This window comes from Schistocerca americana, chromosome 7, assembly GCF_021461395.2.
Source record: "Schistocerca americana isolate TAMUIC-IGC-003095 chromosome 7, iqSchAmer2.1, whole genome shotgun sequence".
NCBI classification, from domain to species: Eukaryota; Metazoa; Arthropoda; class Insecta; order Orthoptera; family Acrididae; genus Schistocerca; species Schistocerca americana.
In genome coordinates, this window is record NC_060125.1 from 475082924 (window position 1) to 475108605 (window position 25682).

Consider the following 25682-nt stretch of genomic DNA (forward strand, 5'->3'; position numbering starts at 1 on the left):
CACCGAGGGCACAGAGGATAGTGCGACTGCAGGGACTATCTCGCGCACGCCTCCCGTGAGACCCACATTCTCACCGTATATGTCCACACACTACATTCGTAGTGTCCCTACTGAACACAATGATTACTCATGGAAGAGTAATGCCCGAAAGAACAGACACCATATTCCATATCAGTATATACACTCCTGGAAACGGAAAAAAGAACACATTGACACCGGTGTGTCAGACCCACCATACTTGCTCCGGACACTGCGAGAGGGCTGTACAAGCAATGATCACACGCACGGCACAGCGGACACACCAGGAACCGCGGTGTTGACCGTCGAATGGCGCTAGCTGCGCAGCATTTGTGCACCGCCGCCGTCAGTGTCAGCCAGTTTGCCGTGGCATACGGAGCTCCATCGCAGTCTTTAACACTGGTAGCATGCCGCGACAGCGTGGACGTGAACCGTATGTGCAGTTGACGGACTTTGAGCGAGGGCGTATAGTGGGCATGCGGGAGGCCGGGTGGACGTACCGCCGAATTGCTCAACACGTGGGGCGTGAGGTCTCCACAGTACATCGATGTTGTTGCCAGTGGTCGGCGGAAGGTGCACGTGCCCGTCGACCTGGGACCGGACCGCAGCGACGCACGGATGCACGCCAAGACCGTAGGATCCTACGCAGTGCCGTAGGGGACCGCACCGCCACTTCCCAGCAAATTAGGGACACTGTTGCTCCTGGGGTATCGGCGAGGACCATTCGCAACCGTCTCCATGAAGCTGGGCTACGGTCCCGCACACCGTTAGGCCGTCTTCCGCTCACGCCCCAACATCGTGCAGCCCGCCTCCAGTGGTGTCGCGACAGGCGTGAATGGAGGGACGAATGGAGACGTGTCGTCTTCAGCGATGAGAGTCGCTTCTGCCTTGGTGCCAATGATGGTCGTATGCGTGTTTGGCGCCGTGCAGGTGAGCGCCACAATCAGGACTGCATACGACCGAGGCACACAGGGCCAACACCCGGCATCATGGTGTGGGGAGCGATCTCCTACACTGGCCGTACACCACTGGTGATCGTCGAGGGGACACTGAGTAGTACACGGTACATCCAAACCGACATCGAACCCATCGTTCTACCATTCCTAGACCGGCAAGGGAACTTGCTGTTCCAACAGGACAATGCACGTCCGCATGCATCCCGTGCCACCCAACGTGCTCTAGAAGGTGTAAGTCAACTACCATGGCCAGCAAGATCTCCGGATCTGTCCCCCATTGAGCATGTTTGGGACTGGATGAAGCGTCGTCTCACGCGGTCTGCACGTCCAGCACGAACGCTGGTCCAACTGAGGCGCCAGATGGAAATGGCATGGCAAGCCGTTCCACAGGACTACATCCAGCATCTCTACGATCGTCTCCATGGGAGAATAGCAGCCTGCATTGCTGCGAAAGGTGGATATACACTGTACTAGTGCCGACATTGTGCATGCTCTGTTGCCTGTGTCTATGTGCCTGTGGTTCTGTCAGTGTGATCATGTGATGTATCTGACCCCAGGAATGTGTCAATAAAGTTTCCCCTTCCTGGGACAATGAATTCACGGTGTTCTTATTTCAATTTCCAGGAGTGTAGTTCTAGCAATACCGGCCACGACCTTCCTCTTCTGTGCGGATGCACACATATTACCCGAACTCTTACGGGACTTGGTAAGAATGGCTTCCACGAGTAATGAGTGCGTTGGGTAGGGACATTCTTTCAACTTCTACTGAAACACAGTGGCGGCTCTTGAGTATACATTTTGAATGTTCACAAATTTCTAACTTCAGATACATGTGAATGTGTGAAATTACCAGCATGTGCTGTGCGACAGTCACGCTTTTCAACATATTTATCCAACTACAGTAACTAACAATAATAAAAATAACCGTAGTAGTAGTAGTGGTGGTGGTAGTGGTGGTAGTAACATGTATAACTTGTCTGAAAAAAGAAAATTGTTTTTGTGGAATTTTGTTGTTTTGTACATAGTTAAGTACAATTTAGGGAAAACACAATATAGCCGGCACGGTAGCTCAGCGTATTCGGTCAGAGGGTTAGCTGCCCTCTGTAATAAAAAAAAACTGAGTTAATCGAGCAACAACGAACAAAACGGGTGTATCGCGACTTCCACACCGAGCAAATACAACGAACGAAAACGAACAAAATGAGATTAAAAAAAAAAAAAAGCGCGTTCGGTCAGAGTGCTGCCTGCTCTCTGTAATAAAATAAACTGAGTCAAAGAATCAACGATCAACTTGAACGGAAGTCTTCTGACGTCCGCCCAGACCAAACGCAACGAACTATATCGAACGAAATGAAAAAAAAAAAAAAAATGGTGAACAGGAAGGGCTGGGAAACATAGTGGACTTACAGTAATGGTTCGAACAACTTGGCGGACAAAAAATTTTAAAACCGGCTGCTCACTTCTAGTTGACGCATGCCGGCACGGTAGCTCAGCGTGTTCGGTCAGAGAGCTGGTTGGCCTCTGTAGTAAAAAACTGAGTGAAAGGGTCAACAACGAATTTGAACGGCTGTCATGTGACGTCCGCAACGACCAAACACAATGATAATATATATATATATATATATATATATATATATATATATATATATATATATATAGCGTCTGCCATGTAAGCAGGAGATCCCGGGTTCGAGTCCCGGTTGGGGCTCACATTTTCACTTGTCCCCATTGACATATATCAACGCCCATCAGCAGCTGAAGGTATTAATATATAATTCTAATTTCACGCAATGAAGCTGCGGACAGCAAATCTCCAACTGCCTCGCCGTGCGGGACCACAGTGATGGTCAATGTGCTCATGTGTATCTCGGAGGTTACTTTTTAACCACGAGTTTTCAGTGTTGCTAGCTGGGGCTTTTATCTTTTCTTGTTTTCTTATTTTGTCCTTTTCACTGAAGGTAAACGCGCTTCTAACATGTCAGTTTCTCAATTGGTCAATTGTAACTGTGACCGATGACCGTAGCAGTCTGGTCCCTTTAATCACACAAACCAACCAACCAATTGTAACTGTATTTTATTTTGAGATGATTTAGTCCCCCCATAACAGGGCTTAAATGTTTTACCGACGTGTGATTATTTCATACTGGTTGTCATGAGCATAGATTGTTAGGATAGGTATCTGTATTTTACCATTATGACTGTAAGTTTCCTATCTTGTAGATGTACACCTGAAGATATGAGCTGAAATCACGAAACCGGTCGTGTTACTTTGAAATTTCATATACAACTGAAAGCGGAGTATTTCAGAAGCATGGATATAAATGAGGAACAACATACCGTTACAGCTTTCAGAAACTCTCTCGTGCCTACATGCAATCCAGAAAAATTACTACCGTACTATGAACATAGCATAAAAAAATGTGAAACCTCGTACTAGGCATCAGTACTTGCTAAAGATACGCTCAACGCACAAAATAGTAATCACTCCGTAAAAGAGCACAATCTTCGTTCGTGGATGGTGTAGAACTGCTACCAGGCCGTCCGCCAGCCGTAGCGGCAGAGTGGTTCTAGGCGCTTCAGTCTGGAACCGCGCGACTGCTACGTTCGCAGGTTCGAATCCTGCCTCGGGCATGGATGTGTGTAATGTCCTTAGGTTGGTTAGGTTTAAGTGGTTCTAAGTTCTAGAGGACTGATGACCTCAGATGTTAAATCCCATAGTGCTCAGAGCCACTTGAATCATTTGAACCAGGCGGTCCTGTAGTCCTTCACCGCTGACGTAAGTCGTGACGAAGTGGCGTGCGCGTGCACCTGTAGGGTGTACGGAATCAGCGCAGGGATATGGGTCGACCTGGCAGAATGGGAGAAAGGAGCTCTCGTGTTTGGTCGTGCCCGCAACCACACAATCATTCAGGCTGCGTGATTTGTTGGTGTATCAACGCGGACTGCCCAATGTATCTACAAGGAATAATGTACCACTGGCAGCTACGCAACACGACGTGAGAATTGCGCTCATAAAAAAGGTCCTAGCCAGCAGGGACTGGAGACAAGCGTGGCCAGTAGCTGACCAGAGGTGTGTAATGTGGCCCAACGAGTTGCGGTATTGCATATTTTCAAATGATACAAAAAGGAGAGTGCATCTACGGCCCAAGGGGGCTGGAGGGTATGTGCAGGTTGGAGCGGGTTTCTTTCTTTTGGTTCAAATGGCTCTGAGCACTATGGGACTCAACTGCTGAGGTCATTAGTCCCCTAGAACTTAAAACTAGTTAAACCTAACTAACCTAAGGACATCACAAACATCCATGCCCGAGGCAGGATTCGAACCTGCGACCGTAGCGGTCTTGCGGTTCCAGACTGCAGTGCCTTTAACCGCACGGCCACTTCGGCCGGCTTTCTTTCTTTTGGGATGGGGAGGTTTCGTACTCCATTTTCAGCTGGTTAAGGTATATTGTGAGGAACTTATGAACTCTTTCCCTATCCACTGTCAATGCTAGAGGCGTTGTCACACGGTATTACCGTTCATTGTGCTTATGCGTGTAACATTCGATTGTTTAACCATGCGAGTCCTCGCCCTGTTCATTGTCAGTTAGGGTGGGTACCACCTGTAATGCGACGTGATTTTCACTTGCGCTGTTTCCTTCATCGATTTCTTAGTCGCTGATGTCGTCGTTTCCATTCCACACCTATCAAATAACTGTTATTCCATAACTGCAATACCAGATCGGATACTTCCAGCATCTTCGTTGTACCTATGCATAACACTACATCTTTCTCCATCTCCTTCTCAATCTCAGTCTTATGATTCTGGAACAAGGTCACTTGTAACTTGCGTCTTATCCAAAAGCACACTGCATTCCAGAAAAGATTAAAGCTGCACCCATTACCATCGGCTTAGGTTCCGTCTTGATTAATCCCAGACGATTGCTCTCTGCTTTACACTAAACCAGAATCTCTGTCCCTTTGTCAACACTGTCCATGGTTATCGCATCCCTATCTACTTATTTTCTTCCTTCCATCTCATCTGTCTGTCTTATTACATTTTCTCTCGTGCTTCTTTTGACCAGTGTAACTTCTGCTCAACATTTGGAAGCAGCTACTCATGTAGCAGAGTGCTTCTGGGGTGCACGTGAGGGTTTATTAGGCTAGGTGATAGTTTGAGGTGCTCTGATGAACACTCGCCAGTCGATTCATAGCAAGGGAAGTCGAACGGCGTTCAAAATAAAGACACTTCGACTGTCACAATTTTATCAGTAAACTGTCGAAGGATTCCCGAATTTACTGCTCCTCCAGAAAAAATCTGGTGCTCAAACTGTTCTTGGGACTGAGAGCTGGCTGAAACCCGAAGTGGAAAGCTCTGAGATACTTAGCGAGTCGTGGAACGCATATCGGACATAGGAGGGGAAGTTTTCATTGCAGTTGACAAAAATACTTTCTCTATTGACGTCGAAGTTGAGTGTGACAGTAAAGTCGTCTGGTTGCGTGTAACAGGCGTCGGTGAAACTAAATTAATTGTTGGATGTTTTTACCGGCCACCCGATTCCACTGTGGCGGTTCTAGAGTCATTCAAAGAAAGTCTACGCTCAATAGCGCCTAGATATGCAGATGATGCAGTACTAGTTGGAGGCGACTTTAACCTGCCGAGTATAGACTGGGATATCTATGGATTCACTGCGGGGCGTACAGACAGACAGTCAAGCGAAATACTTTTGAACACGTTTTCTGAAAATTGTCTTGAGCAGCTAGCTCGGCAGTCCACACGCAACCGAAATACGAGGGCAGTTCAATAAGTAATGCAACACATTTTTTTTCTCGGCCAATTTTGGTTGAAAAAACCGGAAATTTCTTGTGGAATATTTTCAAACATTCCCGCTTCGTCTCGTATAGTTTCATTGACTTCCGACAGGTGGCAGCGCTGTACGGAGCTGTTAAAATGGCGTCTGTAACGGATGTGCGTTGCAAACAACGGGCAGTGATCGAGTTTCTTTTGGCGGAAAACCAGGGCATCTCAGATATTCATAGGCGCTTGCAGAATGTCTACGGTGATCTGGCAGTGGACAAAAGCACGGTGAGTCGTTGGGCAAAGCGTGTGTCATCATCGCCGCAAGGTCAAGCAAGACTGTCTGATCTCCCGCGTGCGGGGCGGCCGTGCACAGCTGTGACTCCTGCAATGGCGGAGCGTGCGAACACACTCGTTCGAGATGATCGACGGATCACCATCAAACAACTCAGTGCTCAACTTGACATCTCTGTTGGTAGTGCTGTCACAATTGTTCACCAGTTGGGATATTCAAAGGTTTGTTCCCGCTGGGTCCCTCGTTGTCTAACCGAACACCATAAAGAGCAAAGGAGAACCATCTGTGCGTAATTGCTTGCTCGTCGTGTGGCTGAGGGTGACAATTTCTTGTCAAAGATTGTTACAGGCGATGAAACATGGGTTCATCACTTCGAACCTGAAACAAAACGGCAATCAATGGAGTGGCGCCACACCCACTCCCCTACCAAGAAAAAGTTTAAAGCCATACCCTCAGCCGGTAAAGTCATGGTTACAGTCTTCTGGGACGCTGAAGGGGTTATTCTGTTCGATGTCCTTCCCCATGGTCAAACGATCAACTCTGAAGTGTATTGTGCTACTCTTCAGAAATTGAAGAAACGACTTCAGCGTGTTCGTAGGCACAAAAATCAGAACGAACTTCTCCTTCTTCATGACAACGCAAGACCTCACACAAGTCTTCGCACCCGAGAGGAGCTCACAAAACTTCAGTGGACTGTTCTTCCTCATGCACCCTACAGCCCCGATCTCGCACCGTCGGATTTCCATATGTTTGGCCCAATGAAGGACGCAATCCGTGGAAGGCACTACGCGGATGATGAAGGAGTTATTGATGCAGTACGACGTTGGCTCCGACATCGAGCAGTAGAATGGTACCGTGCAGGCATACAGGCCCTCATTTCAAGGTGGCGTAAGGCCGTAGCATTGAATGGAGATTACGTTGAAAAATAGTGTTGTGTAGCTAAAAGATTGGGGAATAACCTGGTGTATTTCAATGCTGAATAAAACAACCCCTGTTTCAGAAAAAAAATGTGTTGCATTACTTATTGAACTGCCCTCGTATCTTAGACCTTGTAGCTACAAATAGGCCGGATCTTATCGACAGTTTCAGTATAGAAACGGAGATTTGCGATCATGATGCCATTATAGCAACTATGATTACAAAAGTTAATAAATCAGTCAAGAAGGCTAGGAGAGTGTTTCTGCTAGATGGAGGACAGTGGATTGGCATCACTTAGTACCAGTAAGATGGATGTAGAGGAATTATGGACAAATTTTAAGCAGAATGTAAATCGTGGAAAAGACACACCATGATTTAATAACGAATTCCTAAGATGCTGAGGAAGCAGAGGCTGTTGCATTCTAGGTTCAAAAGGGGACGCACAAACGACGACAAGCGGGGGTTAGTAGAGATTCGTGCGTCTGTGAAAAAATCTATACTTTCCGGGAATCTAGAACTATGGAATCTGCCTGTTGCCCTTCATCCATAGTTCTCAGTATATCATGTGAGAAAGGACAATCTATGACAGTCAGACCTTAGCAAAAGATCTGGCAGAGAACCCGAGAAAATTCTGGTCGTATGTAAAATCGCTAAGTGGGTCTAAGGCTTCCATTCAGTCCCTTGTTGACCAGTCTAGTGTGGCAGTTGAAGATCCAAACGAAAGCCGAAGCTATAAATTTCACGCTCAAGAAATCGTTTACGCAGGAGAACCGTACAAACTTTCCGTCATTTTCCCATCGGACAGACTCCAGTATACACGACATAGAAATAAGTATAGCTGGCGTAGAGAAGCAACTTAAAGATTTGAAAACAAATGAATCACCAGTCCCGGATGGAATCCCAGTTCGAATTTACAACGCGTACTCTACGGCATTGAACCCTTAACTAGCTTGCATTTATCGTGAATCTCTCGCCCAGCACAGAATCCCAAGAGACTGGAAAAAAGCGCAAATGGCTCCAGTATATAAGAAACGTAAACAACAGACCGGCAAAATTACAGACCAATATCCCTAACTTTTGTTTACATTCTCAGTTCGAATACAATAAACTTCATTGAGACTAAGAAACTTATGTCCACGAATCAGCATGGGCTTAGAAAGCATCGCTCTTACGAAGCTCAGCTTGTCCTTTCTCACATGATACACTGAGATCTATGGATTAAGGGCAACAGGCAGATTCCATATTTCTAGATTCCCGGAAAGCATGTGACACGGTGTCCCACTGCAGGCTGTTAACGAAGGTATGAGCATATGAAATACATTCACAGACATGTGACCGGCTCGAAGACTTCTTAAATAGTAGATCCCCGTTTGTTGTCCTCGGCGGCGAGTGTTCATCAGAGACAAGGATATTGTCAAGAGTGCCCCAGGGAAGTGTGATAGGACCACTGTTGTTCTCTATATACATAAATGATTTGGCGGACAGGGTGGGTAGAAATCTGCGGTTGTTTGCTGATGATGCCGTGGTACGCCCTGGCAGATTAAAACTATGTGCCGGGCCGAGACTCGAACTCGGGACCGCTTGCCTTTCGCGGGCAAGTGCTCTACCAACTGAGCTACCCAAGCACGACTCACGCCCCGTCCTCACAGCTTTACTTCCACCTGTACCTCGTCTCCTACCTTCCAAACTTTACAGAAGCTCTCCTGCGAACCTTGCAGGACTAGCACTCCTGAAAGAAAGGATATTGCGGAGACATGGCTTAGCCACAGCCTGGTCCCGAGTTGGAGTCTCGGTCCGGCACACAGTTTTAATCTTCCAGGAAGTTTCATGTCAGCGTACACTCCGCTGCAGAGTGAAAATCTCATTCTGGATGCCGTGGTGTACGGTAAGGCGTCGAAGTTGAGTGACTGCAGGGAGGTACAAGACGACGTAAATAAAATTTCCAGTTGGTGTGGTGAAAGGCAGCTAGCCCTAAATGTGGAAAAATGTAAGCCAATGCGGATTACTAAGAAGAACAAAACTGTAATGTTCGGATACAGTATTACTAGTGTCCAGCCTGACACACTCAAGTCGTTTAAATATCTGAGCGTAACGTTTCAAAGCGATATGAGGTGGAACGAGCATATGAGAATTATGGTAGGGGAGGCAAATGGCCGACTTCGGTTTATTGGAAGAATGTTAGGAAAGAGTGGTTCACCTGTGAAGGGGATCGCATATAGAAAGCTGGTGCGACCTATTCTTGAGTACTCCTTGAGTGTTTGGAATCCGTACCAGGTCGGATTGAAGGGAGACATCGAAGGAAATCAGAGGACGGCTGCTAGATTAGTTACCGGTAGGTTCGAACAAAACTTAAAGTGTTACGGAGACGCTTCGAGAACTCAAATGGGAATCCCTGGAGGGAAGACGACGTTCTTTCCAGATCTATTGAGAAAATTTAGAAAACCGGTATTTGATGCTAACAGCCGAACGATTCTGCTGCCGCCAACATACAGTAGTCGCGCGGGGTTAGCCGAGTGGTCTAGGGCGCTGCAGTCATGGACTGTGTGGCTGGTCCCGGCGGAGGTTCGAGTCCTCCCTCGGGCATGGGTGTGTGTGTGTGTGTGTTTCTCCTTAGGATCATTTAGTTTAAGTAGTGTGTAAGCTTAGGGACTGATGACCTTAGCAGTTAAGTCCCATAAGATTTCACATACACACAAATGCAACATACAGTACATCGCGCGTAAGGGCCACGAAGATGAGAAACGAGCAATTAGGGCGTACAGACAGTCGTTTTACCTTCGCTTTATTTGGAGTGGAACAGGAGGGTAAATGACAAGCAGTGGTTCAGGGCACCCTCCATCATACTTGTACGGTGGCTTGCAGATTATGTATGTATATGCAGAAGTGGTTCCTTCTGTATTGGTGCCATGTATTTGCGTATTATGTATGTAGATGCAGAAGTGGTTCCTTCTGTATTGGTGCCATGTTTTTGCGTTAGATGTCATTACATTCATTTGACAAGAACGGAATGAGGGAACTGCTCAGTACGATGTTATACAGGGTGTAAATGCTATAAGCTGCCAAAAGAATCCTGTTAGTAGAACACAAGTAATTGATTTTAAACGTCTATTTTTGTGAAAGTAGGCAGTACTGCTACGCGTGTCAACATCGCCGGTGTGAGCCACAAACATTTAGGCCACAGCGGCCGCCTGTTTGAGTCACTGTAATACGCCAATCGTCGGCAGTCATCGAGTGACCTATGCAGACATTATTGCAACTCCATTAAACGTTAGGATGGAAGGGAGATTTGCTATCACTGAACTATGCGATATTCATTCAATTTATGGCGAGGCAAAAGATATTGCGAGAGCAGCTGTACGAATTTATCGAGAAAGCCTTCCACAACGAAAATTTCCTGCACGATAGACGTTTGTTGCTGTTGACCAAAGGTTTGTACCATCATAATTCTCTACTTTTACTCGATTATTTGGCGATTCATTCTTAACCAAGTACAGTAGTTATCTTTACGTTTAATTCTGTATGCGAAGTGTAATGTCTGTTCTGATATGATGTGCTTTCGTTTTATTATTACGTAAATCATGGCGGAATACAGCTCACGAGTACGTATTTAATTTGCATAGATTGAGAGATACAGGCTTTTTACTACCAAGCGCGGAAGGCAGAGGCCCACAAAGCCAAGAACTTCCTCTGGAAGCTGAGGAACAAATTCCGGACCCCATCCACGAAGATCCCACTCAGAGAACTAGAAGCATCGCCCGCCGAGTGGGTGTATCACACACTATCGTCCATCGCACTTTGAAAGAGGGGCGTCTGCAGCCTTACCACATTCAGCGCGTACAAGCGTTGAAAGAACAAGATTTCCCTCAGCGACGAGAATTCTCAAAATGGTTCAAATGGCTCTGAGCACTATGGGACTTAACATCTGTGGTCATCAGTCCCCTAGAACTTAGAACTACTTAAACCTAACTAACCTAAGGACATCACACACATCGCCGGCCGAAGTGGCCGTGCGGTTAAAGGCGCTGCAGTCTGGAACCGCAAGACCGCTACGGTCGCAGGTTCGAATCCTGCCTCGGGCATGGATGTTTGTGATGTCCTTAGGTTAGTTAGGTTTAACTAGGTCTAAGTTCTAGGGGACTAATGACCTCAGCAGTTGAGTCCCATAGTGTTCAGAGCCATTTTGAACCATTTTGAGCCATCACACACATCCATGCCGGAGGCAGGATTCGAACCTGCGACCGTAGCAGTCGGGCGGTTCCGGACTGAGCGCCTAGAACCGCGAGACCACCGCGGCCGGCCGAGAATTCTCAGAGCGGTACAAAGTGTGCTGCATGATTTTGTAAACAAAATACTCCGTACACAAGAAGCATGTTTCACTCGCGACGCAATAGTCAATTTCGATAACATGCACACATGAGATGTACACAGTCCGCGCCAAGCAGTAGCAACACATTTTCAGCGCCGCTTTTCCGTAAATGTGTGGGAGGGTATAATCGATGATTACAGTATTGGCCCATATGTTTTACCTGCACGGTTGACTGGTAACAATTAGCGAACCTTTCTAGAGGTAAAATTGCTACCAACTTTATTAGAAAATATTCCGTTAACCTTGCGTCGTAAGATGTGGTTCCCCGACGATGGTGCTCCATCCCACATTGGTCACAGAGTAAAGATTTTTGAAAAGACGATTTCCAGGACGTTGGATTGGACGTTTTGGTCCACGTCGATGGCCAGCACGCAGTCCTGATTTCAATCCACTGGATTTTTACTTACGAAGGAATTTATTTATGCTCAGAAAGTAAATAATGTGGACGAACTTACGGAGAGGATTTTGGACGCTGCCAGTACCATAAAGGCAAATGTGCTTGCGTTTGAACGAGTGCGATGAAACTGGAGTAGCCGTAATGTAGGTTATGTCGAATCGAATGGTGGGCATTTTGAACACTTACTGTAGTATTGGTGTAACAGGAAACAAAGTAATATTGGTTTCATTTTCGTTACGAAAAGAAAAACAATCTGACTAATTTTCGTTACGGTTCTGTTGTAAAAAGAGGAAACAGGTGATTGTAATTACTGCACAACAAATTACATGGCAATTGGTTGATTTTGTACTAAGAGAAACACATTTTATTTGATGCTAGCTTTTCTTTACTACCACGACCTTCGTTATGGTAGTGTAAAAGAGAAAACGTCTGGTTGTACTTAATTCACTGATTACGTAAAACGAACTGCACGTTCTTGACAACCCAGTGACTGTTTACATTGCTTGTGTCGGTAGTAAGTAGCCACCGCAACGTGTCATTGTGCACGTCCAATGTTCACATTGCTGTTGTTTGTCCGTTGCATTTCTCTGACCGCCGCGTCGATGTCGGTAATAAACACGCAAGGTCGTGTGCCGTCAGCTGACATGTAAATACAAATGCTTCTGCTATCAAACTTACAAATATCTGTCTTAAAGAAAGTGATACGACATATCATTAGACATTTTTGTATAGCATACGATGCACTGTCTGTATAATTTTGGCAGCCTATACCGTTACACCCTGTATCTTAATTTCTGTGTGTTCATTAGTATATGTATTATTTTTATTATTGTTGTAATTATTTAGTACTCAGTCAACCACAATTATATTGCACCTGGGAGTGAGGGTGATTTGGTTCGCTTATCTTGAGTGAGCGCGTAATCGGTGTTGATAGTATATGCACAAATGACCTGAGAGCATTGGCGGTACGACGCGTTTTCCTTAGCCGCCACCGTACTTGTTTTACTGTTACGTCATCGCTTGTTTCCAATATAGGCCAAGTGGTTAAGTAGTACCATGCATATTGTAATGTTGAATCACAAGGGATATTTGGTAAGAAAGAGTGAAATAAATGCTTAAACAATCAAATAAATAAATAAGAGGCTATTTGTTTGTTTGCTAGACGGGTATCGAGCGAGGTGGCGCGGTGGTAAGCACACTGGACTCGCATTCGGGAGGACGACGGTTCAATCCCGCGTCCGGCCCTCCATAATTTCCATAAATCGCTCCAGGCAAATGCCGGGATGGTTCCTTTGAAAGGGCACGGCCGACTTCCTTCCCCATCCTTCCCTAATCCGATGAGACCGATGACCTCGCTGTTTGGTCTCTTCTCCCAAACAACCCAGACGGGTTTCGTTGCTTTCATTGTAGAACCAACTTTAGTGGCCTGTAATCATATTTTGTTCTTACTATATGCATCTGTTAGGTATGTTATGAAATAATTATAAACATGTTTTTACATTACAGCTTTTGGCAATTTTTAAATTAGAAACAACTGTTTAATACACAGGTATCTTTTTACCTGTTCAACAGCTTTCCGTTCCACTTAAGATTTCGTGTCCTTTCTTGACCTACATGCTGCTATGCAACTGTGTTTGGTTGTACTAGACAGTCCAGGATGTCTTCGTGGTATATGCATCCGGATTCCCCGACAAATACTTCGCGTCTACATAAGTAACTTTCTGAAAATGAGTAGTACTATTTTCTCTGTGTGTTTACTATTTCTACTGTTGCGAACTGCCGCAATGCGTTTTCCGTTCCCAGTTGTCTGTTTTGTGGTGGCTGTATGCGCGCGCGCGCCCACACACACACACACACACACACACACACACACACACACACACAAACAACAACAACAGCAACAGCAAGCGAAAACTGAACGGCAGGCAGGCAGGCAGTGAAAAACAAACAGAACGACAGAAGAACCCATAGCGGCAGTTCGAAACATTACGAAATATTAAACAGACAGAATAAATACTGCTGCCCTAGTCAAACACGAACTATATGTACTGAAATACACACGCAAATATCGAGAATAGAACATGCTGTACTGTACAGGACAGCCAAACATCGTTTCATCACGGCGTTTATGTGAAAAAAGGGCTGTACGAAATCGTAAATGGTACAAAAAGCTGTCCAAACTGGCATCATGTGGTATTCCATTTATTGATCAATTTCCCTCGGATGTGTCAGATTTCTGTTCCTAGGAGACTTGTACTGCGCTACCACAGTAGACAGTGGGGCTGGCTTACGTAGACTTATTCATATGGGTGGGGTGGTTTGCACGCTCGCAGCCGGCGATAGGAACTAAAGACAAGTTTGATAAACATTACGGTGACACTGCACCTTCAATTAGAACAATTCATAAGTGGTTTCAAAATTTTCGGAGTGGCCATATGGGCACAAGTGAAGCTGAACGTTCTGGACGCCCTGTGGAGGTTACGACCCCAGGAATCATTGATAAAATCCATGATATGTTGATGGATGACAGAAGGGTTAAGGTGCGTGAGGTTGCTAGTGATGTGGGCATCTCAAATGAACGGGTACATGATACACTACTGGAGATTAAAATTAAAGAAGAAATTAAAAAGAAAAAAAATTAAAAAAAAAAGAAATTAAATGAAAAAATTAAAGAAGAAATGCAGATGATAAACGGGTATTCATTGGACAAATATATTATACTAGAGCTGATATGTGATTACATTTTCACGCAATTTGGATGCATAGATCCTGAGAAATCAGTACCCAAAACAATCACCTCTGGCCGTAATAACGGCCTTGATACGCCTGGGCACTGAGTCAAACAGAGCTTGCATGGCGTGTTCCGGTACAGTTACCCCTGCAGCTTCAACACGATACCACAGTTCATCAAGAGTAGTGACTGGCGTATTATGACGAGCCGGTTGCTAGGCCACCATTGACCAGACGTTTTCAATTGGTGACAGATCTGGAGAATGTGCTGGCCAGGACAGCAGTCGAACATTTTATGTATCCAGAAAGGCCCGTACAGGACCTGCAACATGCAGTCGTGCATTATCCTACTGAAATGAAATGTAGGGTTTCGCAGGGATCGAATGAAGGGTAGAGCCACGGGTCGTAACACGACTGAAATGTAACGTCCACTGTTCAAAGTGCCGTCAATGCGAACAAGAGATGACCGCGACGTGCAACCAATGGTACCCCATACCATCACGCCGGGTGATACGCCAGTATGGCGATGACGAATACACGCTTCCAATGTGCGTTCACCGCGATGCCGCCAAACACGGATGCGACCATCACGATGCTGTAAACAGAACCTGGATTCATCCGAAAAAATGACGTTTTGCCATTCGTGCACCCAGGTTCGTCGTTGAGTACACCATCGCAGGCGCTCCTGTCTGTGATGCAGCGTCAAGGGTAACCGCAACCATGGTCTCCGAATGGATAGTCAAAAAAAAAAAAAAAAAAAAAATGGTTCAAATGGCTCTGAGCACTATGGGACTCAACTGCTGTGGTCATAAGTCCCCTAGAACTTAGAACTACTTAAACCTAACTAACCTAAGGACATCACACACATCCATGCCCGAGGCAGGATTCGAACCCGCGACCATAGCGGTCGTGCGGTTCCAGACTGTAGCGCCTTTAACCGCTCGGCCACTCCGGCCGGCAATGGATAGTCCATGCTGCTCCAAACGTCGTCGAACTGTTCGTGCAGATGGTTGTTGTCTTGCAAACGTCCCCATCTGTTGACTCAGGGATTGAGACTTGGCTGCACGATCCGTTACAGCCATGCGGATAAGATGCCTGTCATCTCGACTGCTAGTGATACGACGCTGTTGGGATCCAGCACGGCGTTCCGTATTACCCTCCTGAACCCAGCTAACAGTAATTGGATCTCGACCAACGCGAGCAGCAATGTCGCGATACGATAAACCGCAATCGCGATAGGCTACAATCCGACCTTTATCAAAGTCGGAAACGTGATGGTACGCATTTCTCCTCCTTACACGAGGCATCACAACAACGTTTCACCAGGCAACGCCGGTCAAGTGCTGTTTGTGTATGAGAAATCGGTTGGAATCTTTCCTCATGTCAGCACGTTGTAGGTGTCGTCACCGGCGCCAACCTTGTTGAATGCTCTGAAAAGCTAATCATTTGCATATCACAGCATCTTCTTCCTGTCGTTTAAATTTCGCGTGTGTAGCACGTTATCTTCGTGGTGTAGCAATTTTAATGGCCAGTAGTATATTTTGCATAAACATTTGGACATGAGAAAGCTATCCTGAAGATGGGTATCGCGATTGCTCACGCTTGACCAAAAACAGAATCGTGTGAAGTGTTGCAAGGATTGTTTGCAGCTGTTCAGGAAGAATCTGCGGGACTTTAAGCGTCGTTTCGTCACTGTGGATGAAACATAGGTACATTACTATACTCCTGAGACCAAACAACAATCTAAACAATGGGTACAATTGGTTGCCAAGGGAGAAGCTGCACCAAAAAAGGCAAAGACGATTCCTTCGGCCGGAAAGGTTATGGCGACTGTCTTTTGGGATTCTCAAGCGATAATCCTCATCTACTATCTGGAAAAGGGTAAAACTATTACAGGTTCATATTATTCATCGTTATTGGACCGTTTGAAAGCCGAGTTGCAAGAAAGACGCCGGCGATTGGACCGTAAAAAAGTCCTTTTCCTTCGTGAAAATGCACCAGCACACACCTCAGCAGTTGTGGTCGCAAAATTAATGGAAATAGGATTCCAACTCTTTCACATCCCCGCTATTCTCCAGACTTGGCTCTGTCAGACTACTATTTGTTCCCCAATTTGAAGAAAGGGCTGGCGGGAGAAAGATTTTATTCAAACGAGGAGATGATTGCAGCAACTAATAGCTATTTTGCAGACTTAGACAGTTTCTATTATTTGGAAGGGATCAACAAATTAGCACAGCATTGGACGAAGAGTATACGTCTAAAAGGAGACTATGTCGAAAAATAAAAAAACGTTTACCCCAAACACGTAAATGGTTTTTATTTTTGCACGGACTTTTCAAATGCCCCTCGCACCTGTGGGGTGGATAGGCGTGGCTAGAGGCCAGATGGACGTACCTCGCAGTGACGTAATAGTAACCGATTACAAAATCAGTTATAAACATCTTGAGCACGTCAAATCGTGTAATATGTATGCATAATACTAATAAGTTGCATGAAATGAGACAGACACATGGAATCAATATAATGAAGGCGGATGGAAGACTCAAGATTTATTGGAAGGTTTCTAGAAAAATCCGGAGCGTCTGCGAAGAAAAACACATTCAAGATGTTAATGCGACCAATTCTCGAGTATTGTTCCATAGTTTGGAGTCGTAATCAAGTAGGCATGATACTCTGACACCTTTTAGTGGTCGTTAGTGAAGGGTTGAGCACTGCTGACTACTGGAGACAGTGAGGTGTCTGAATGTCTGTGGAGGAATGGCTGCTCACTATTCCTCAGGAGCTGAAACCGAAGAAGGTAATGATGCTGGACGCTGGGGTCTGAAGCCCAATCGGCGTTCTAATTCGTCCCAAGGTGTTCCGTTGGGTTCGGTGCGAAACCCGGGCAGGTCAGTCCATTTTAGGAATGTTCACGACCACAAACCATTACCTCATAGATGATACTTTATGTCAGGATACTTTCACATGCTGTTACGATAAATCTCGTCTCCGAAACGTTTCTCTACTGTACGGTATACACAATGCTGTAAAATGTTTCCATAACTTCTGCAGTAACACTGCCTCCTCCGTACTTCTCTGTTGGCGCTCCACATCGTTGCAGACAACTTTCTCCAGTCATTCGCCAAATCCAGACCCACCCAACGGATTAACACAGGGTACTCCATGATTCTTCTGCAGCTCGTGGTCTTGCGGTAGCGTTCTCGCTTCCTGCGCACGGGGTCCCGGGTTCGATTACTGGCGGGGTCAGGGATTTTCCCTGCTTCGAGATGACTGGGTGTTGTTGTGTTGTCTTCATCATCAGCATCCATCCCAATTACGGTCGGAGGAAGGCAATGGCAAACCACCTCCGCTAGGACCTTGCTTAGTACGGCGGCGCGGGTCTCTCGCATCGTTCCCTATCCGCCTCGGAGTATGGAACCTCATCATCATCATCATCACTCCATGATTCATCACTTCAAATCACTCGTTTACAGTCATCTAATGACCAGTGGCGTCGCTCTTTACACCACTCGAAGTGTCGCTTAACAATGTCTGGAGAAATGCGTGGCTTATGAGGAACTGCACGGCCACTGTACGCAATTTATTTTTAATTTCCTGCTCTAGCGTCACTTCATCCACCTGTCCTAATATCTTTTGGGTACTTGTCTTCTACCCTAAAGTATTTAAATTTGGATAAAGTGAAGGAGGTGTAGCTGAATTAATTTTTGCTTAGCTTTCTGAAGTTATTAAAGTTCCGGGCGATGTCTCCCACGGCCGCGGTGGTCTAGCGGTTCAGGCGCTCAGTCCGGAACCGCGCGACTGCTACAGTCGCAGGTTCGAATCCTGCCTCGGGCATGGATGTGTGTGATGTCCTTAGGTTAGTTAGGTTTAAGTAGTTCTAAGCTCTAGGGGACTGATGACCACAGATGTTAAGTCCCACAGTGCTCAGAGCCATTTGAACCATTTGATGTCTCCCAGACTGCTGCTTCTTGTGCAAGTTTATAAAAATAGGTTCTGATAAGAAGTTGGACGTTTGTCTTTAAATAAAGAGTCTTGGCCATGATGTCATTTTCCAGCAGATGGTTTACTTCCAAGTTCTGACACACTTTCACTGTTATTATAATATTCACATATATTGTAGATGACAACAGTTGTTAGAGTGACCCTCAAAACACATCCACTTCCTACCATCTCGCCGGCCGCTGTGGCCGAGCGGTTTTAGGAGCTTCAGTCCGGAACCGCGTGATCGCTACGGTCGCAGGTTCGAATCCTGCCTCGGGCCTGGATATGTGTGATGTCCTTAGGTTAGTTTGGTTTAAGTAGTTCTAAATTCTAGGGGACATGACCTCAGATGTTAAGTCCCATAGTGCTCACAGCCACTTGGACTTTTTGTTTTTAACAACCAAGTACGTCGTCCACTTCGAGACGTCAAAGACCTCGTAAAACCTCCGGGTTCAGGCTGTAGTTGTTATTCTGGTTTTCGCTTACAAGCTTTTGACACAGGTTGATACTATTAGAAAAGCTTGAAGAATGTGGAACTTATAGGCGGAGAATAATGCTTACAACAGCTATTGGTAATTATTTACGGGAATATGATGTTTATATTCTGTTGAAAAAGGTATACTTAATTTGACTTCGGCGTGTTTTGCACTCTGATTGTCAAACCGGCGTTTTGCAGTTTTGTGTTTTTTTTTACAACTGTTTTATGTTTCATATCAGGATTTAAAAATAATATAATTAATTCTGGTTTGACAGTTTTGTGAATCGATGATGGTTTTTAAATCAAAATTACGAAGAAATTTCCATATTTCAAATTTAGTTATTTTCTGTTTGGGATAAAACTGACAAAAACTAGGAAGCATTTCAGTGTCTCTGTCTCCAAAGTTTTCAGATGAGACATAAAAATTCAAAAGGTAATTTAAATGATTTTTTAACAATATTGCACACTTCATCTTTTTGTTTGTTACTGAAATTAACATGGCTATTTCTATTATGTTAACGATCAGAGGTTTGTTTACACGTAATATGCATTTTGTCTGTTTCAAAATTTATATTTTCTCCATAATTGTGTAGTTGCAAATTTTGTTATAAGTCTACATTGAAGATACTTTTCAATAAGTTGTAAAATCCATGTCTGGAGAAATTATAGGGTGTATACAAATGATCTCTGTCAAAATATTGTGTGAACAGATTGTAAAGATAAACTAGAAAGTTTCACTTAATCTACCGAGGCCTTCTCCATAATGTTACGCTACGCTCAATGATTGTGCTAGCTGGACTACTGGTGGCGTTTTACAATTCACATATGACTTCTTTCGCTGATTTCATGCGATTTTTTTACAACCACCCTCAGCAGTGTTCGACAGTTCCTGTTCATCAGTACATGATGTCTGCCTTGCCTTGGTTCACCTCTGGTTGTTCCTTCGCGTTCCCACTACACAGTCACAACAACAGTCGACTTGGACAGCTTATAATGGATTTGTTACGCACGTACATCCAATGAATACGCCACTTTCAAAGTCATTGAGCTCTGCTGACCGAACCACTCTGCTGCTAATACTTCTGTGGTATCGTCCAGAGGTCTCTTTGCCACAGTTGGCAATGCGAAGCGATACCACAGACATTAGCGAGGGCTCGCTGCGGTGCGCAGCAACGAATGGGAGGCGCAGCAGAAGACCACGCCTCCCTCTTAGCGTAGCAGCGCCCTCATACTGAGGACAATATAGTGTCGAGCGTGCAAGTGCTGTGCCCAGTTCGAGACCTCAGCTACAGCAGTCAACATCATCACGCAGGACTGTCGTAATTGTCGAACATTGTGCTTAAAGAGAACAGTTTGTTACTTAGTGCTCAGGTGATGCTTTCATAGTCAGTGACAGTTTAAGATTGTCAAGCACTCCTGAGGCAAAGAAGTGTGTCGAAGTTGAGTAGACCTTCCATTCATATATGTATAAAGTGAACTACAAAGTGTACAACTTTGCTTCCGCCGTTTGTTCCCCAACATTTGAGGCTTTAATGGAACAAATTGGTTACACATGTATCATTCAAAGTATTTTCCATCGCTGGCCATTACTCTCTCCCATCTTTCGGGCAGTGCACGAATCCCGCGTCGAAAAAATTGTTCATCTTTTGAAGCGATCCACGAATAGATCCAGTTTGTGGCTTCTTCATGAGATCGGAAATGTTGGTCAATCAGGCGATGCGCCATTGATCTAAACAGGTGATAGAGGGAGCAATATCTGGAGAATACGGCGGATGGAGTAGGACTTCCCATTTTAACGTTTACGAGTACGTTTTGACCTCTCTTGCAACGTGGGGTCGAGCGTTGTCATTCTGCAAAACCACTTTATCGTGCCTCTCGCTGTATTGCGGCCGTTTGTCTTTTAATGCTCTGCTCAAACGCATTAATTGCGTTCGATAACAAGCACCCGTGATTCAGAATGAGATTTTCACTCTGCAGCGGAGTGTGCGCTGATATGAAACTTCCTGGCAAAGGTCCCGAGTTCGAGTCTCGGCCCGGCACACAGTTTTAACCTTCCACGAAGTTTCAAGCATCTGTGATTGTTTCACTTGGTTTTAACACCTCATAGTACACGACGCCGAGCTTGTCCCACCAAAGGCGGAGCATGATCTTGGAGCTGTGAATTTTCGGTTTGGCCGTCGACGTGGAAGCATGGTCGGGATATCTCCGTGATTTTTTGCGTTTAGGATTACCGTTATGAACCCATTTTTTGTCCCCGGTTACAAAGCGATGGAAATCCCTTCCGTTTTTGCCTCTGAAGCAACTGTTCACACACAAACCCCGTTCAACGTCTCTTGGTTTCAGCTCACACGCGACCTAAGTTCCTTCTTTCTGAATCATGCCCATAGCCTTGAGACGTTTTGAAAGGACTTGCTGTGTCACTCCCACTAATTGTGCCCATTCTTCTTGAGTTTGACGCGAGTCTTCACTCAGCAATGTCTCCAATTTTGCATCTTTGTAAACATTCTCTCTTCCACCACTATGCCGGTGTGCAACGTTAAAATCATCGTTCTTGAAGCGTTGAAACCACTCACGACACGTTCTTTCACTAATAGCATCCTTACCATACGTACTTGAGAGCATTCGATGAGACTCAGTCGGTGTTTTCTTAATATTCAAACAAAACAGTAACACCTCCCCCAAATGACGAGAATTAGGCCCCTTAACTGACATTTTCAATCAAGAGCAACTTTATGATACAGACATAAATCGACTACTGTTTTAATGAGGTTATGTTGACCGAGGTCCACGCTAACTGCCTACCGTTTGTGATCTTTTTCTTTCGACCGCTACTTACCGTTGTCGCCACCTATCGGCAAACGGTGGAAGCGAAGTTGCACACCTTGTAATATTTCATGTGTTCTAGTTTAATGAGCCTTCTCCCAGAGCAATGATGGAACACACAGTTATGGCCAGACGAAAGTAGTTTCGTCTGGTCACAACAGTTTCTCTACTGACTGTACGGCCTGCTTTGACGCTGGGGCGTCCGCCTCTTGTGACATCTAGGGCTTAATTCCGCATTTTGTAGAGATACCCAGACACTTCTGATCATATGGTATACACTGAAGTGATAAAAGTCCTGGGATAGCGATATGCACGTATACGGATGGCGGTAGTATCGCGTACTCAAGGTATAAAAGAGCTGTGCCATGGCGAAGATGTCATTTGTGCTAAGGCGATTCGTTTTAAAAGGTTTCCGACGCGATTATGGCCGTATGACAGACTTTGAACGCAGAATGGTACTTGGAGCTAGTGGGACATTCCATTTCGGAAATCGTTTGGGAATTGCCTATTACGAGAGCAACAGTGCCAAAAGTGTGCCCAGAATGCCACATTTCAGGCATTACCTCTCACCACGGACATCGCAGTGGCCGACGGCCTTCACTTGACGGTCGAGAGCAGCGGCGTTTGTGTAGAGTTGTCAGTATTAACAGAGAATCAGTGGTTGTGGGACCTACGACTGACGCATCCGTTAGAACAGCGCGGCGACATTTGGCGTTAGTGGGACAACCGACGCGAGTGCCTTTGCTAACAGCACGACGTCTCCTGCAGTGCCTCTCCTGCGCTCGTGACCATATCGGTTGGACCCTAGACGGCTGCCAAACAGGGCCGTAGTCAGACGAGCACCGCTTTCAGTTGTTGAGAGCTGATGGCAAGGTTCAAGTGTGGCACAGACCCCACGAAGCCAAGGACCCTTGACTGGAAATGATTATATTCAGCTACCTGGAGACCATTTGTAGCCATTCGTGGACTTCATGTTCCCAAACAACGGTGGAGTTGTCACTGAGCCAAAATTGTTCACGATTGGTTTGAAGAACATTCCGGACAATTTGAGCAAATGATTGGGCCACCCAGATCGCCCGACATGAATCCCATTGAACATTTATGGGACATAATCGAGAGCACAGTTGGTGCACAAAATCCTGTACCGGCAACAGATGGTTCCAATGACTCTGAGCACTATGGGACGTAATATCTGAGGTCATCAGTCCCCTAGAACTTAGAACTACTTAAACCGAACTAACATAAGGACATCACACACATCCATGCCCGAGGCAGGATTCGAACCTGCGACCGTAGCGGTCGCGCGGTTCCAGACTGAAGCGCCTAGAACCGCTCGGCCACATCAGCCAGCTGCACTGGCAACACCTTCGCTATTTTTATTTAATCGTATGGCTAGGGCCCCCCGTCGGTCAGACCGTTCGCCGGTCTTTCAATTTGACGCCACTTCGCCGACCTCCAGTCGATGAGGACAGCACAATACCCAGTCCCTGGGCGGAGAAAGTTACTCGACCCAGCCGGGAATCGAACCCGGGCCCAGAGGTTTGACAATCCGTCACGCTGACCATTCAGCTACCGGGGCGGACACCTTCGCTATGACGGACAGCTATAGAGGCAGCATGACACAATATTTCTGCAGGGGACTTTTAACGAATTTTTGTGTCCATGCCACGTCGAGTTGCTGCATTACACCACACAAAAGGAGGTCCGACAAGATATTAGGAGGTATCCCACGAATTTTTTCACTTCTGTCCGTATTGTATACCTCACGTCATCATCATCAGTTATCTGCTATATTAGCAGGTCCTTTGCCTCTCCATTTTCTGCGATCCATTGCTTCCTTCCTAAGGCTGCTGTATGTTGTACCGTCCATCATGTCATCCAGTATCTGAAATCTCTTCCTTCCTCGCTTCCTTTTCCCTTCTACATAACCTTCTAAAACTGTTTTTATCAGTCCGTCATTCTTTCTTAATACATGCCCAATCCAATTTCTTTTTCTTCTCTTTATTACATCTAATAAGTGTCTTTTCTCTCCCACTATTCTCAGTACGTCTTCATTTTTTACTCTGTCCATCCAACTTACTCTTTCCATCCTCCGCCATGTCAAGATTTAAAAAGCCTTTCTCTGTCTTTTTTCCTCATAGTCCATGTTTCAGCGCCATATAGAATACTCCATACAAGACATTTTACGAGTCTCTTTCTGAGTTCTCTGTCCAGACCAGTGCAGAAGATTCTCCTTTTCTTATAAAACGCCTCTTTTGCCATGCTATCCTTGTTTTAATTTCTGTGGTGCACTTCCAGTCGTTGTCTATCCTGCTTCCAAGATACTTAAAATTTTGCACCTGTTCTAGTATTTCTCCATTCAGCATAATTTTTATTTCGTTATTCCCTCCTAGTGCCAATACTTTTGTTTTATTTGTGTTAATTTTCATTCCATATTTTTTTCCGTTGGCTGCAATGGTGTCCACCAAATCCTGTAAAGACCGTGAAAGGAAAATTATGAAGTATCGAGCTAACACGCAGGCTTAGCTACAATAGTTTTCGCGCACTCCTTTCGGCAGTGGAACAATAAATTGTGGGAGTGGCAGTGATAAAAAGCACCCTCCGCCAAACACCAATAAGGGCGCTTGGAGTGCGTAGATGTAGATGAAAGTTGTGGTGATAGTGGTCGGAGTGCAGAAGTCGGTGCTTGCTTGTGGGCAGGTTGCGAGGGCGGCTCGCTGGACGGAGGCGGCGAGCAGCGGCCTGCGAGCGCACCCAGCCTGCAGCACGCGTGGCCCTGCGGCCAGTGCCGCTTCTACAACGTGAGCGTCAGCTCGCGCTGCGCCGTCTGCGGCTGCCGAGACCCCGAGCAGCAACAACAGCAACAGCAGCATCTCGCAGCGCCAGCGCTGGCTGCTGACGTATCTGCCGCAGACTCCGCCCCCCACCCCACCCCGACCCCCGTCTCCTCGCCCGTCCCCAGGTCACCGGCGCCCAAGGATGACTCCTGCCAGCAGCAGCGCTCGCCCAAGAGGCACTACAGCTCTGTTTACGAGCGTGTCAAGTCTAAGGTCAGTATCTTCTTATCTCTTTCCCGAGACAAAACTTTTCTCACGTTAGTGGAATCTTCCGACACATCTTGGTAGGACAGTTTCCTGAGTATGTAAATTCAAGGTGAAGGGAGGGGGGGGGGGGGGGGGGGAAGGAGGGAGAAAGGAAAGGGAAGGGAAGGAACTATTGATGTCAGCTGCATCAAGACTTTATGCGGAATCAGCAGCGATGAGTGAAAATATGTGCCGGAGAACAACTCGAATCCGGGATCTCTCGTGTACTAGGCAGTTACATTAACTACTGCACTACACAGACAGTGTTTATAGATAGACTAGGAAGAGGAGTAAGACAAGGATGCTATCACCTACTCTTTTCAACCTCTACTTGGAAAATACAATTGACCATTGCTCATTAGATGACAAAGGAGTAGAAATTGGAGGAAGAACAGTAGGATGTTTGAGGTTTGCTGATGACATGGTCCTTCTAGCCACAGGGGAAAAAGAATTACAGGATTTAGTGGACACCATTGCAACTAACGGAAAAAAATATGGAATGAAAATTAACACAAATAAAACAAAAGTATTGGCACTAGGAGGAAATAAGGAAATAAAAATTATGCTGAATGGAGAAATACTAGAACAGGTGCAAAATTTTAAGCATCTTGGAAGCAGGATAGACACCGACTGGAAGTGCACCACAGAAATTAAAACAAGGATAGCATTGGCAAAAGAGGCGTTTTATAAGAAAAGGAGAATCTTCTGCAGCGGTCTGGACAGAGAACTCAGAAAGAGACTCATAAAATGTCTTGTATGGAGTGTTCTTCTATATGGCACTGAAACAGGGACTACGAGGAAAAAAGACAGAGAAAGGTGGAGGCTTTTGAGATCTGGGCATGGCGGAGGATGGAAAGAATAAG

At 45.7% G+C, this 25682-nt stretch overlaps 1 protein-coding gene and 1 non-coding gene across 2 annotated transcripts in view; one reads left to right on the top strand and one right to left on the bottom strand.

Moving 5' to 3' along the window:
- LOC124623025 (calpain-D-like) overlaps positions 1-25682 on the top strand; it is a 517886-nt gene that overhangs the window by 378558 nt on the left and 113646 nt on the right. Inside the window, 1 exon segment of the mRNA XM_047148816.1 lies at positions 24437-24786. Within this exon segment, the coding sequence (XP_047004772.1) occupies positions 24437-24786 (350 nt within the window).
- Positions 8512-8587, bottom strand: Trnas-cga. The gene has a single exon. It is a non-coding gene; the product is annotated as a tRNA-Ser (tRNA).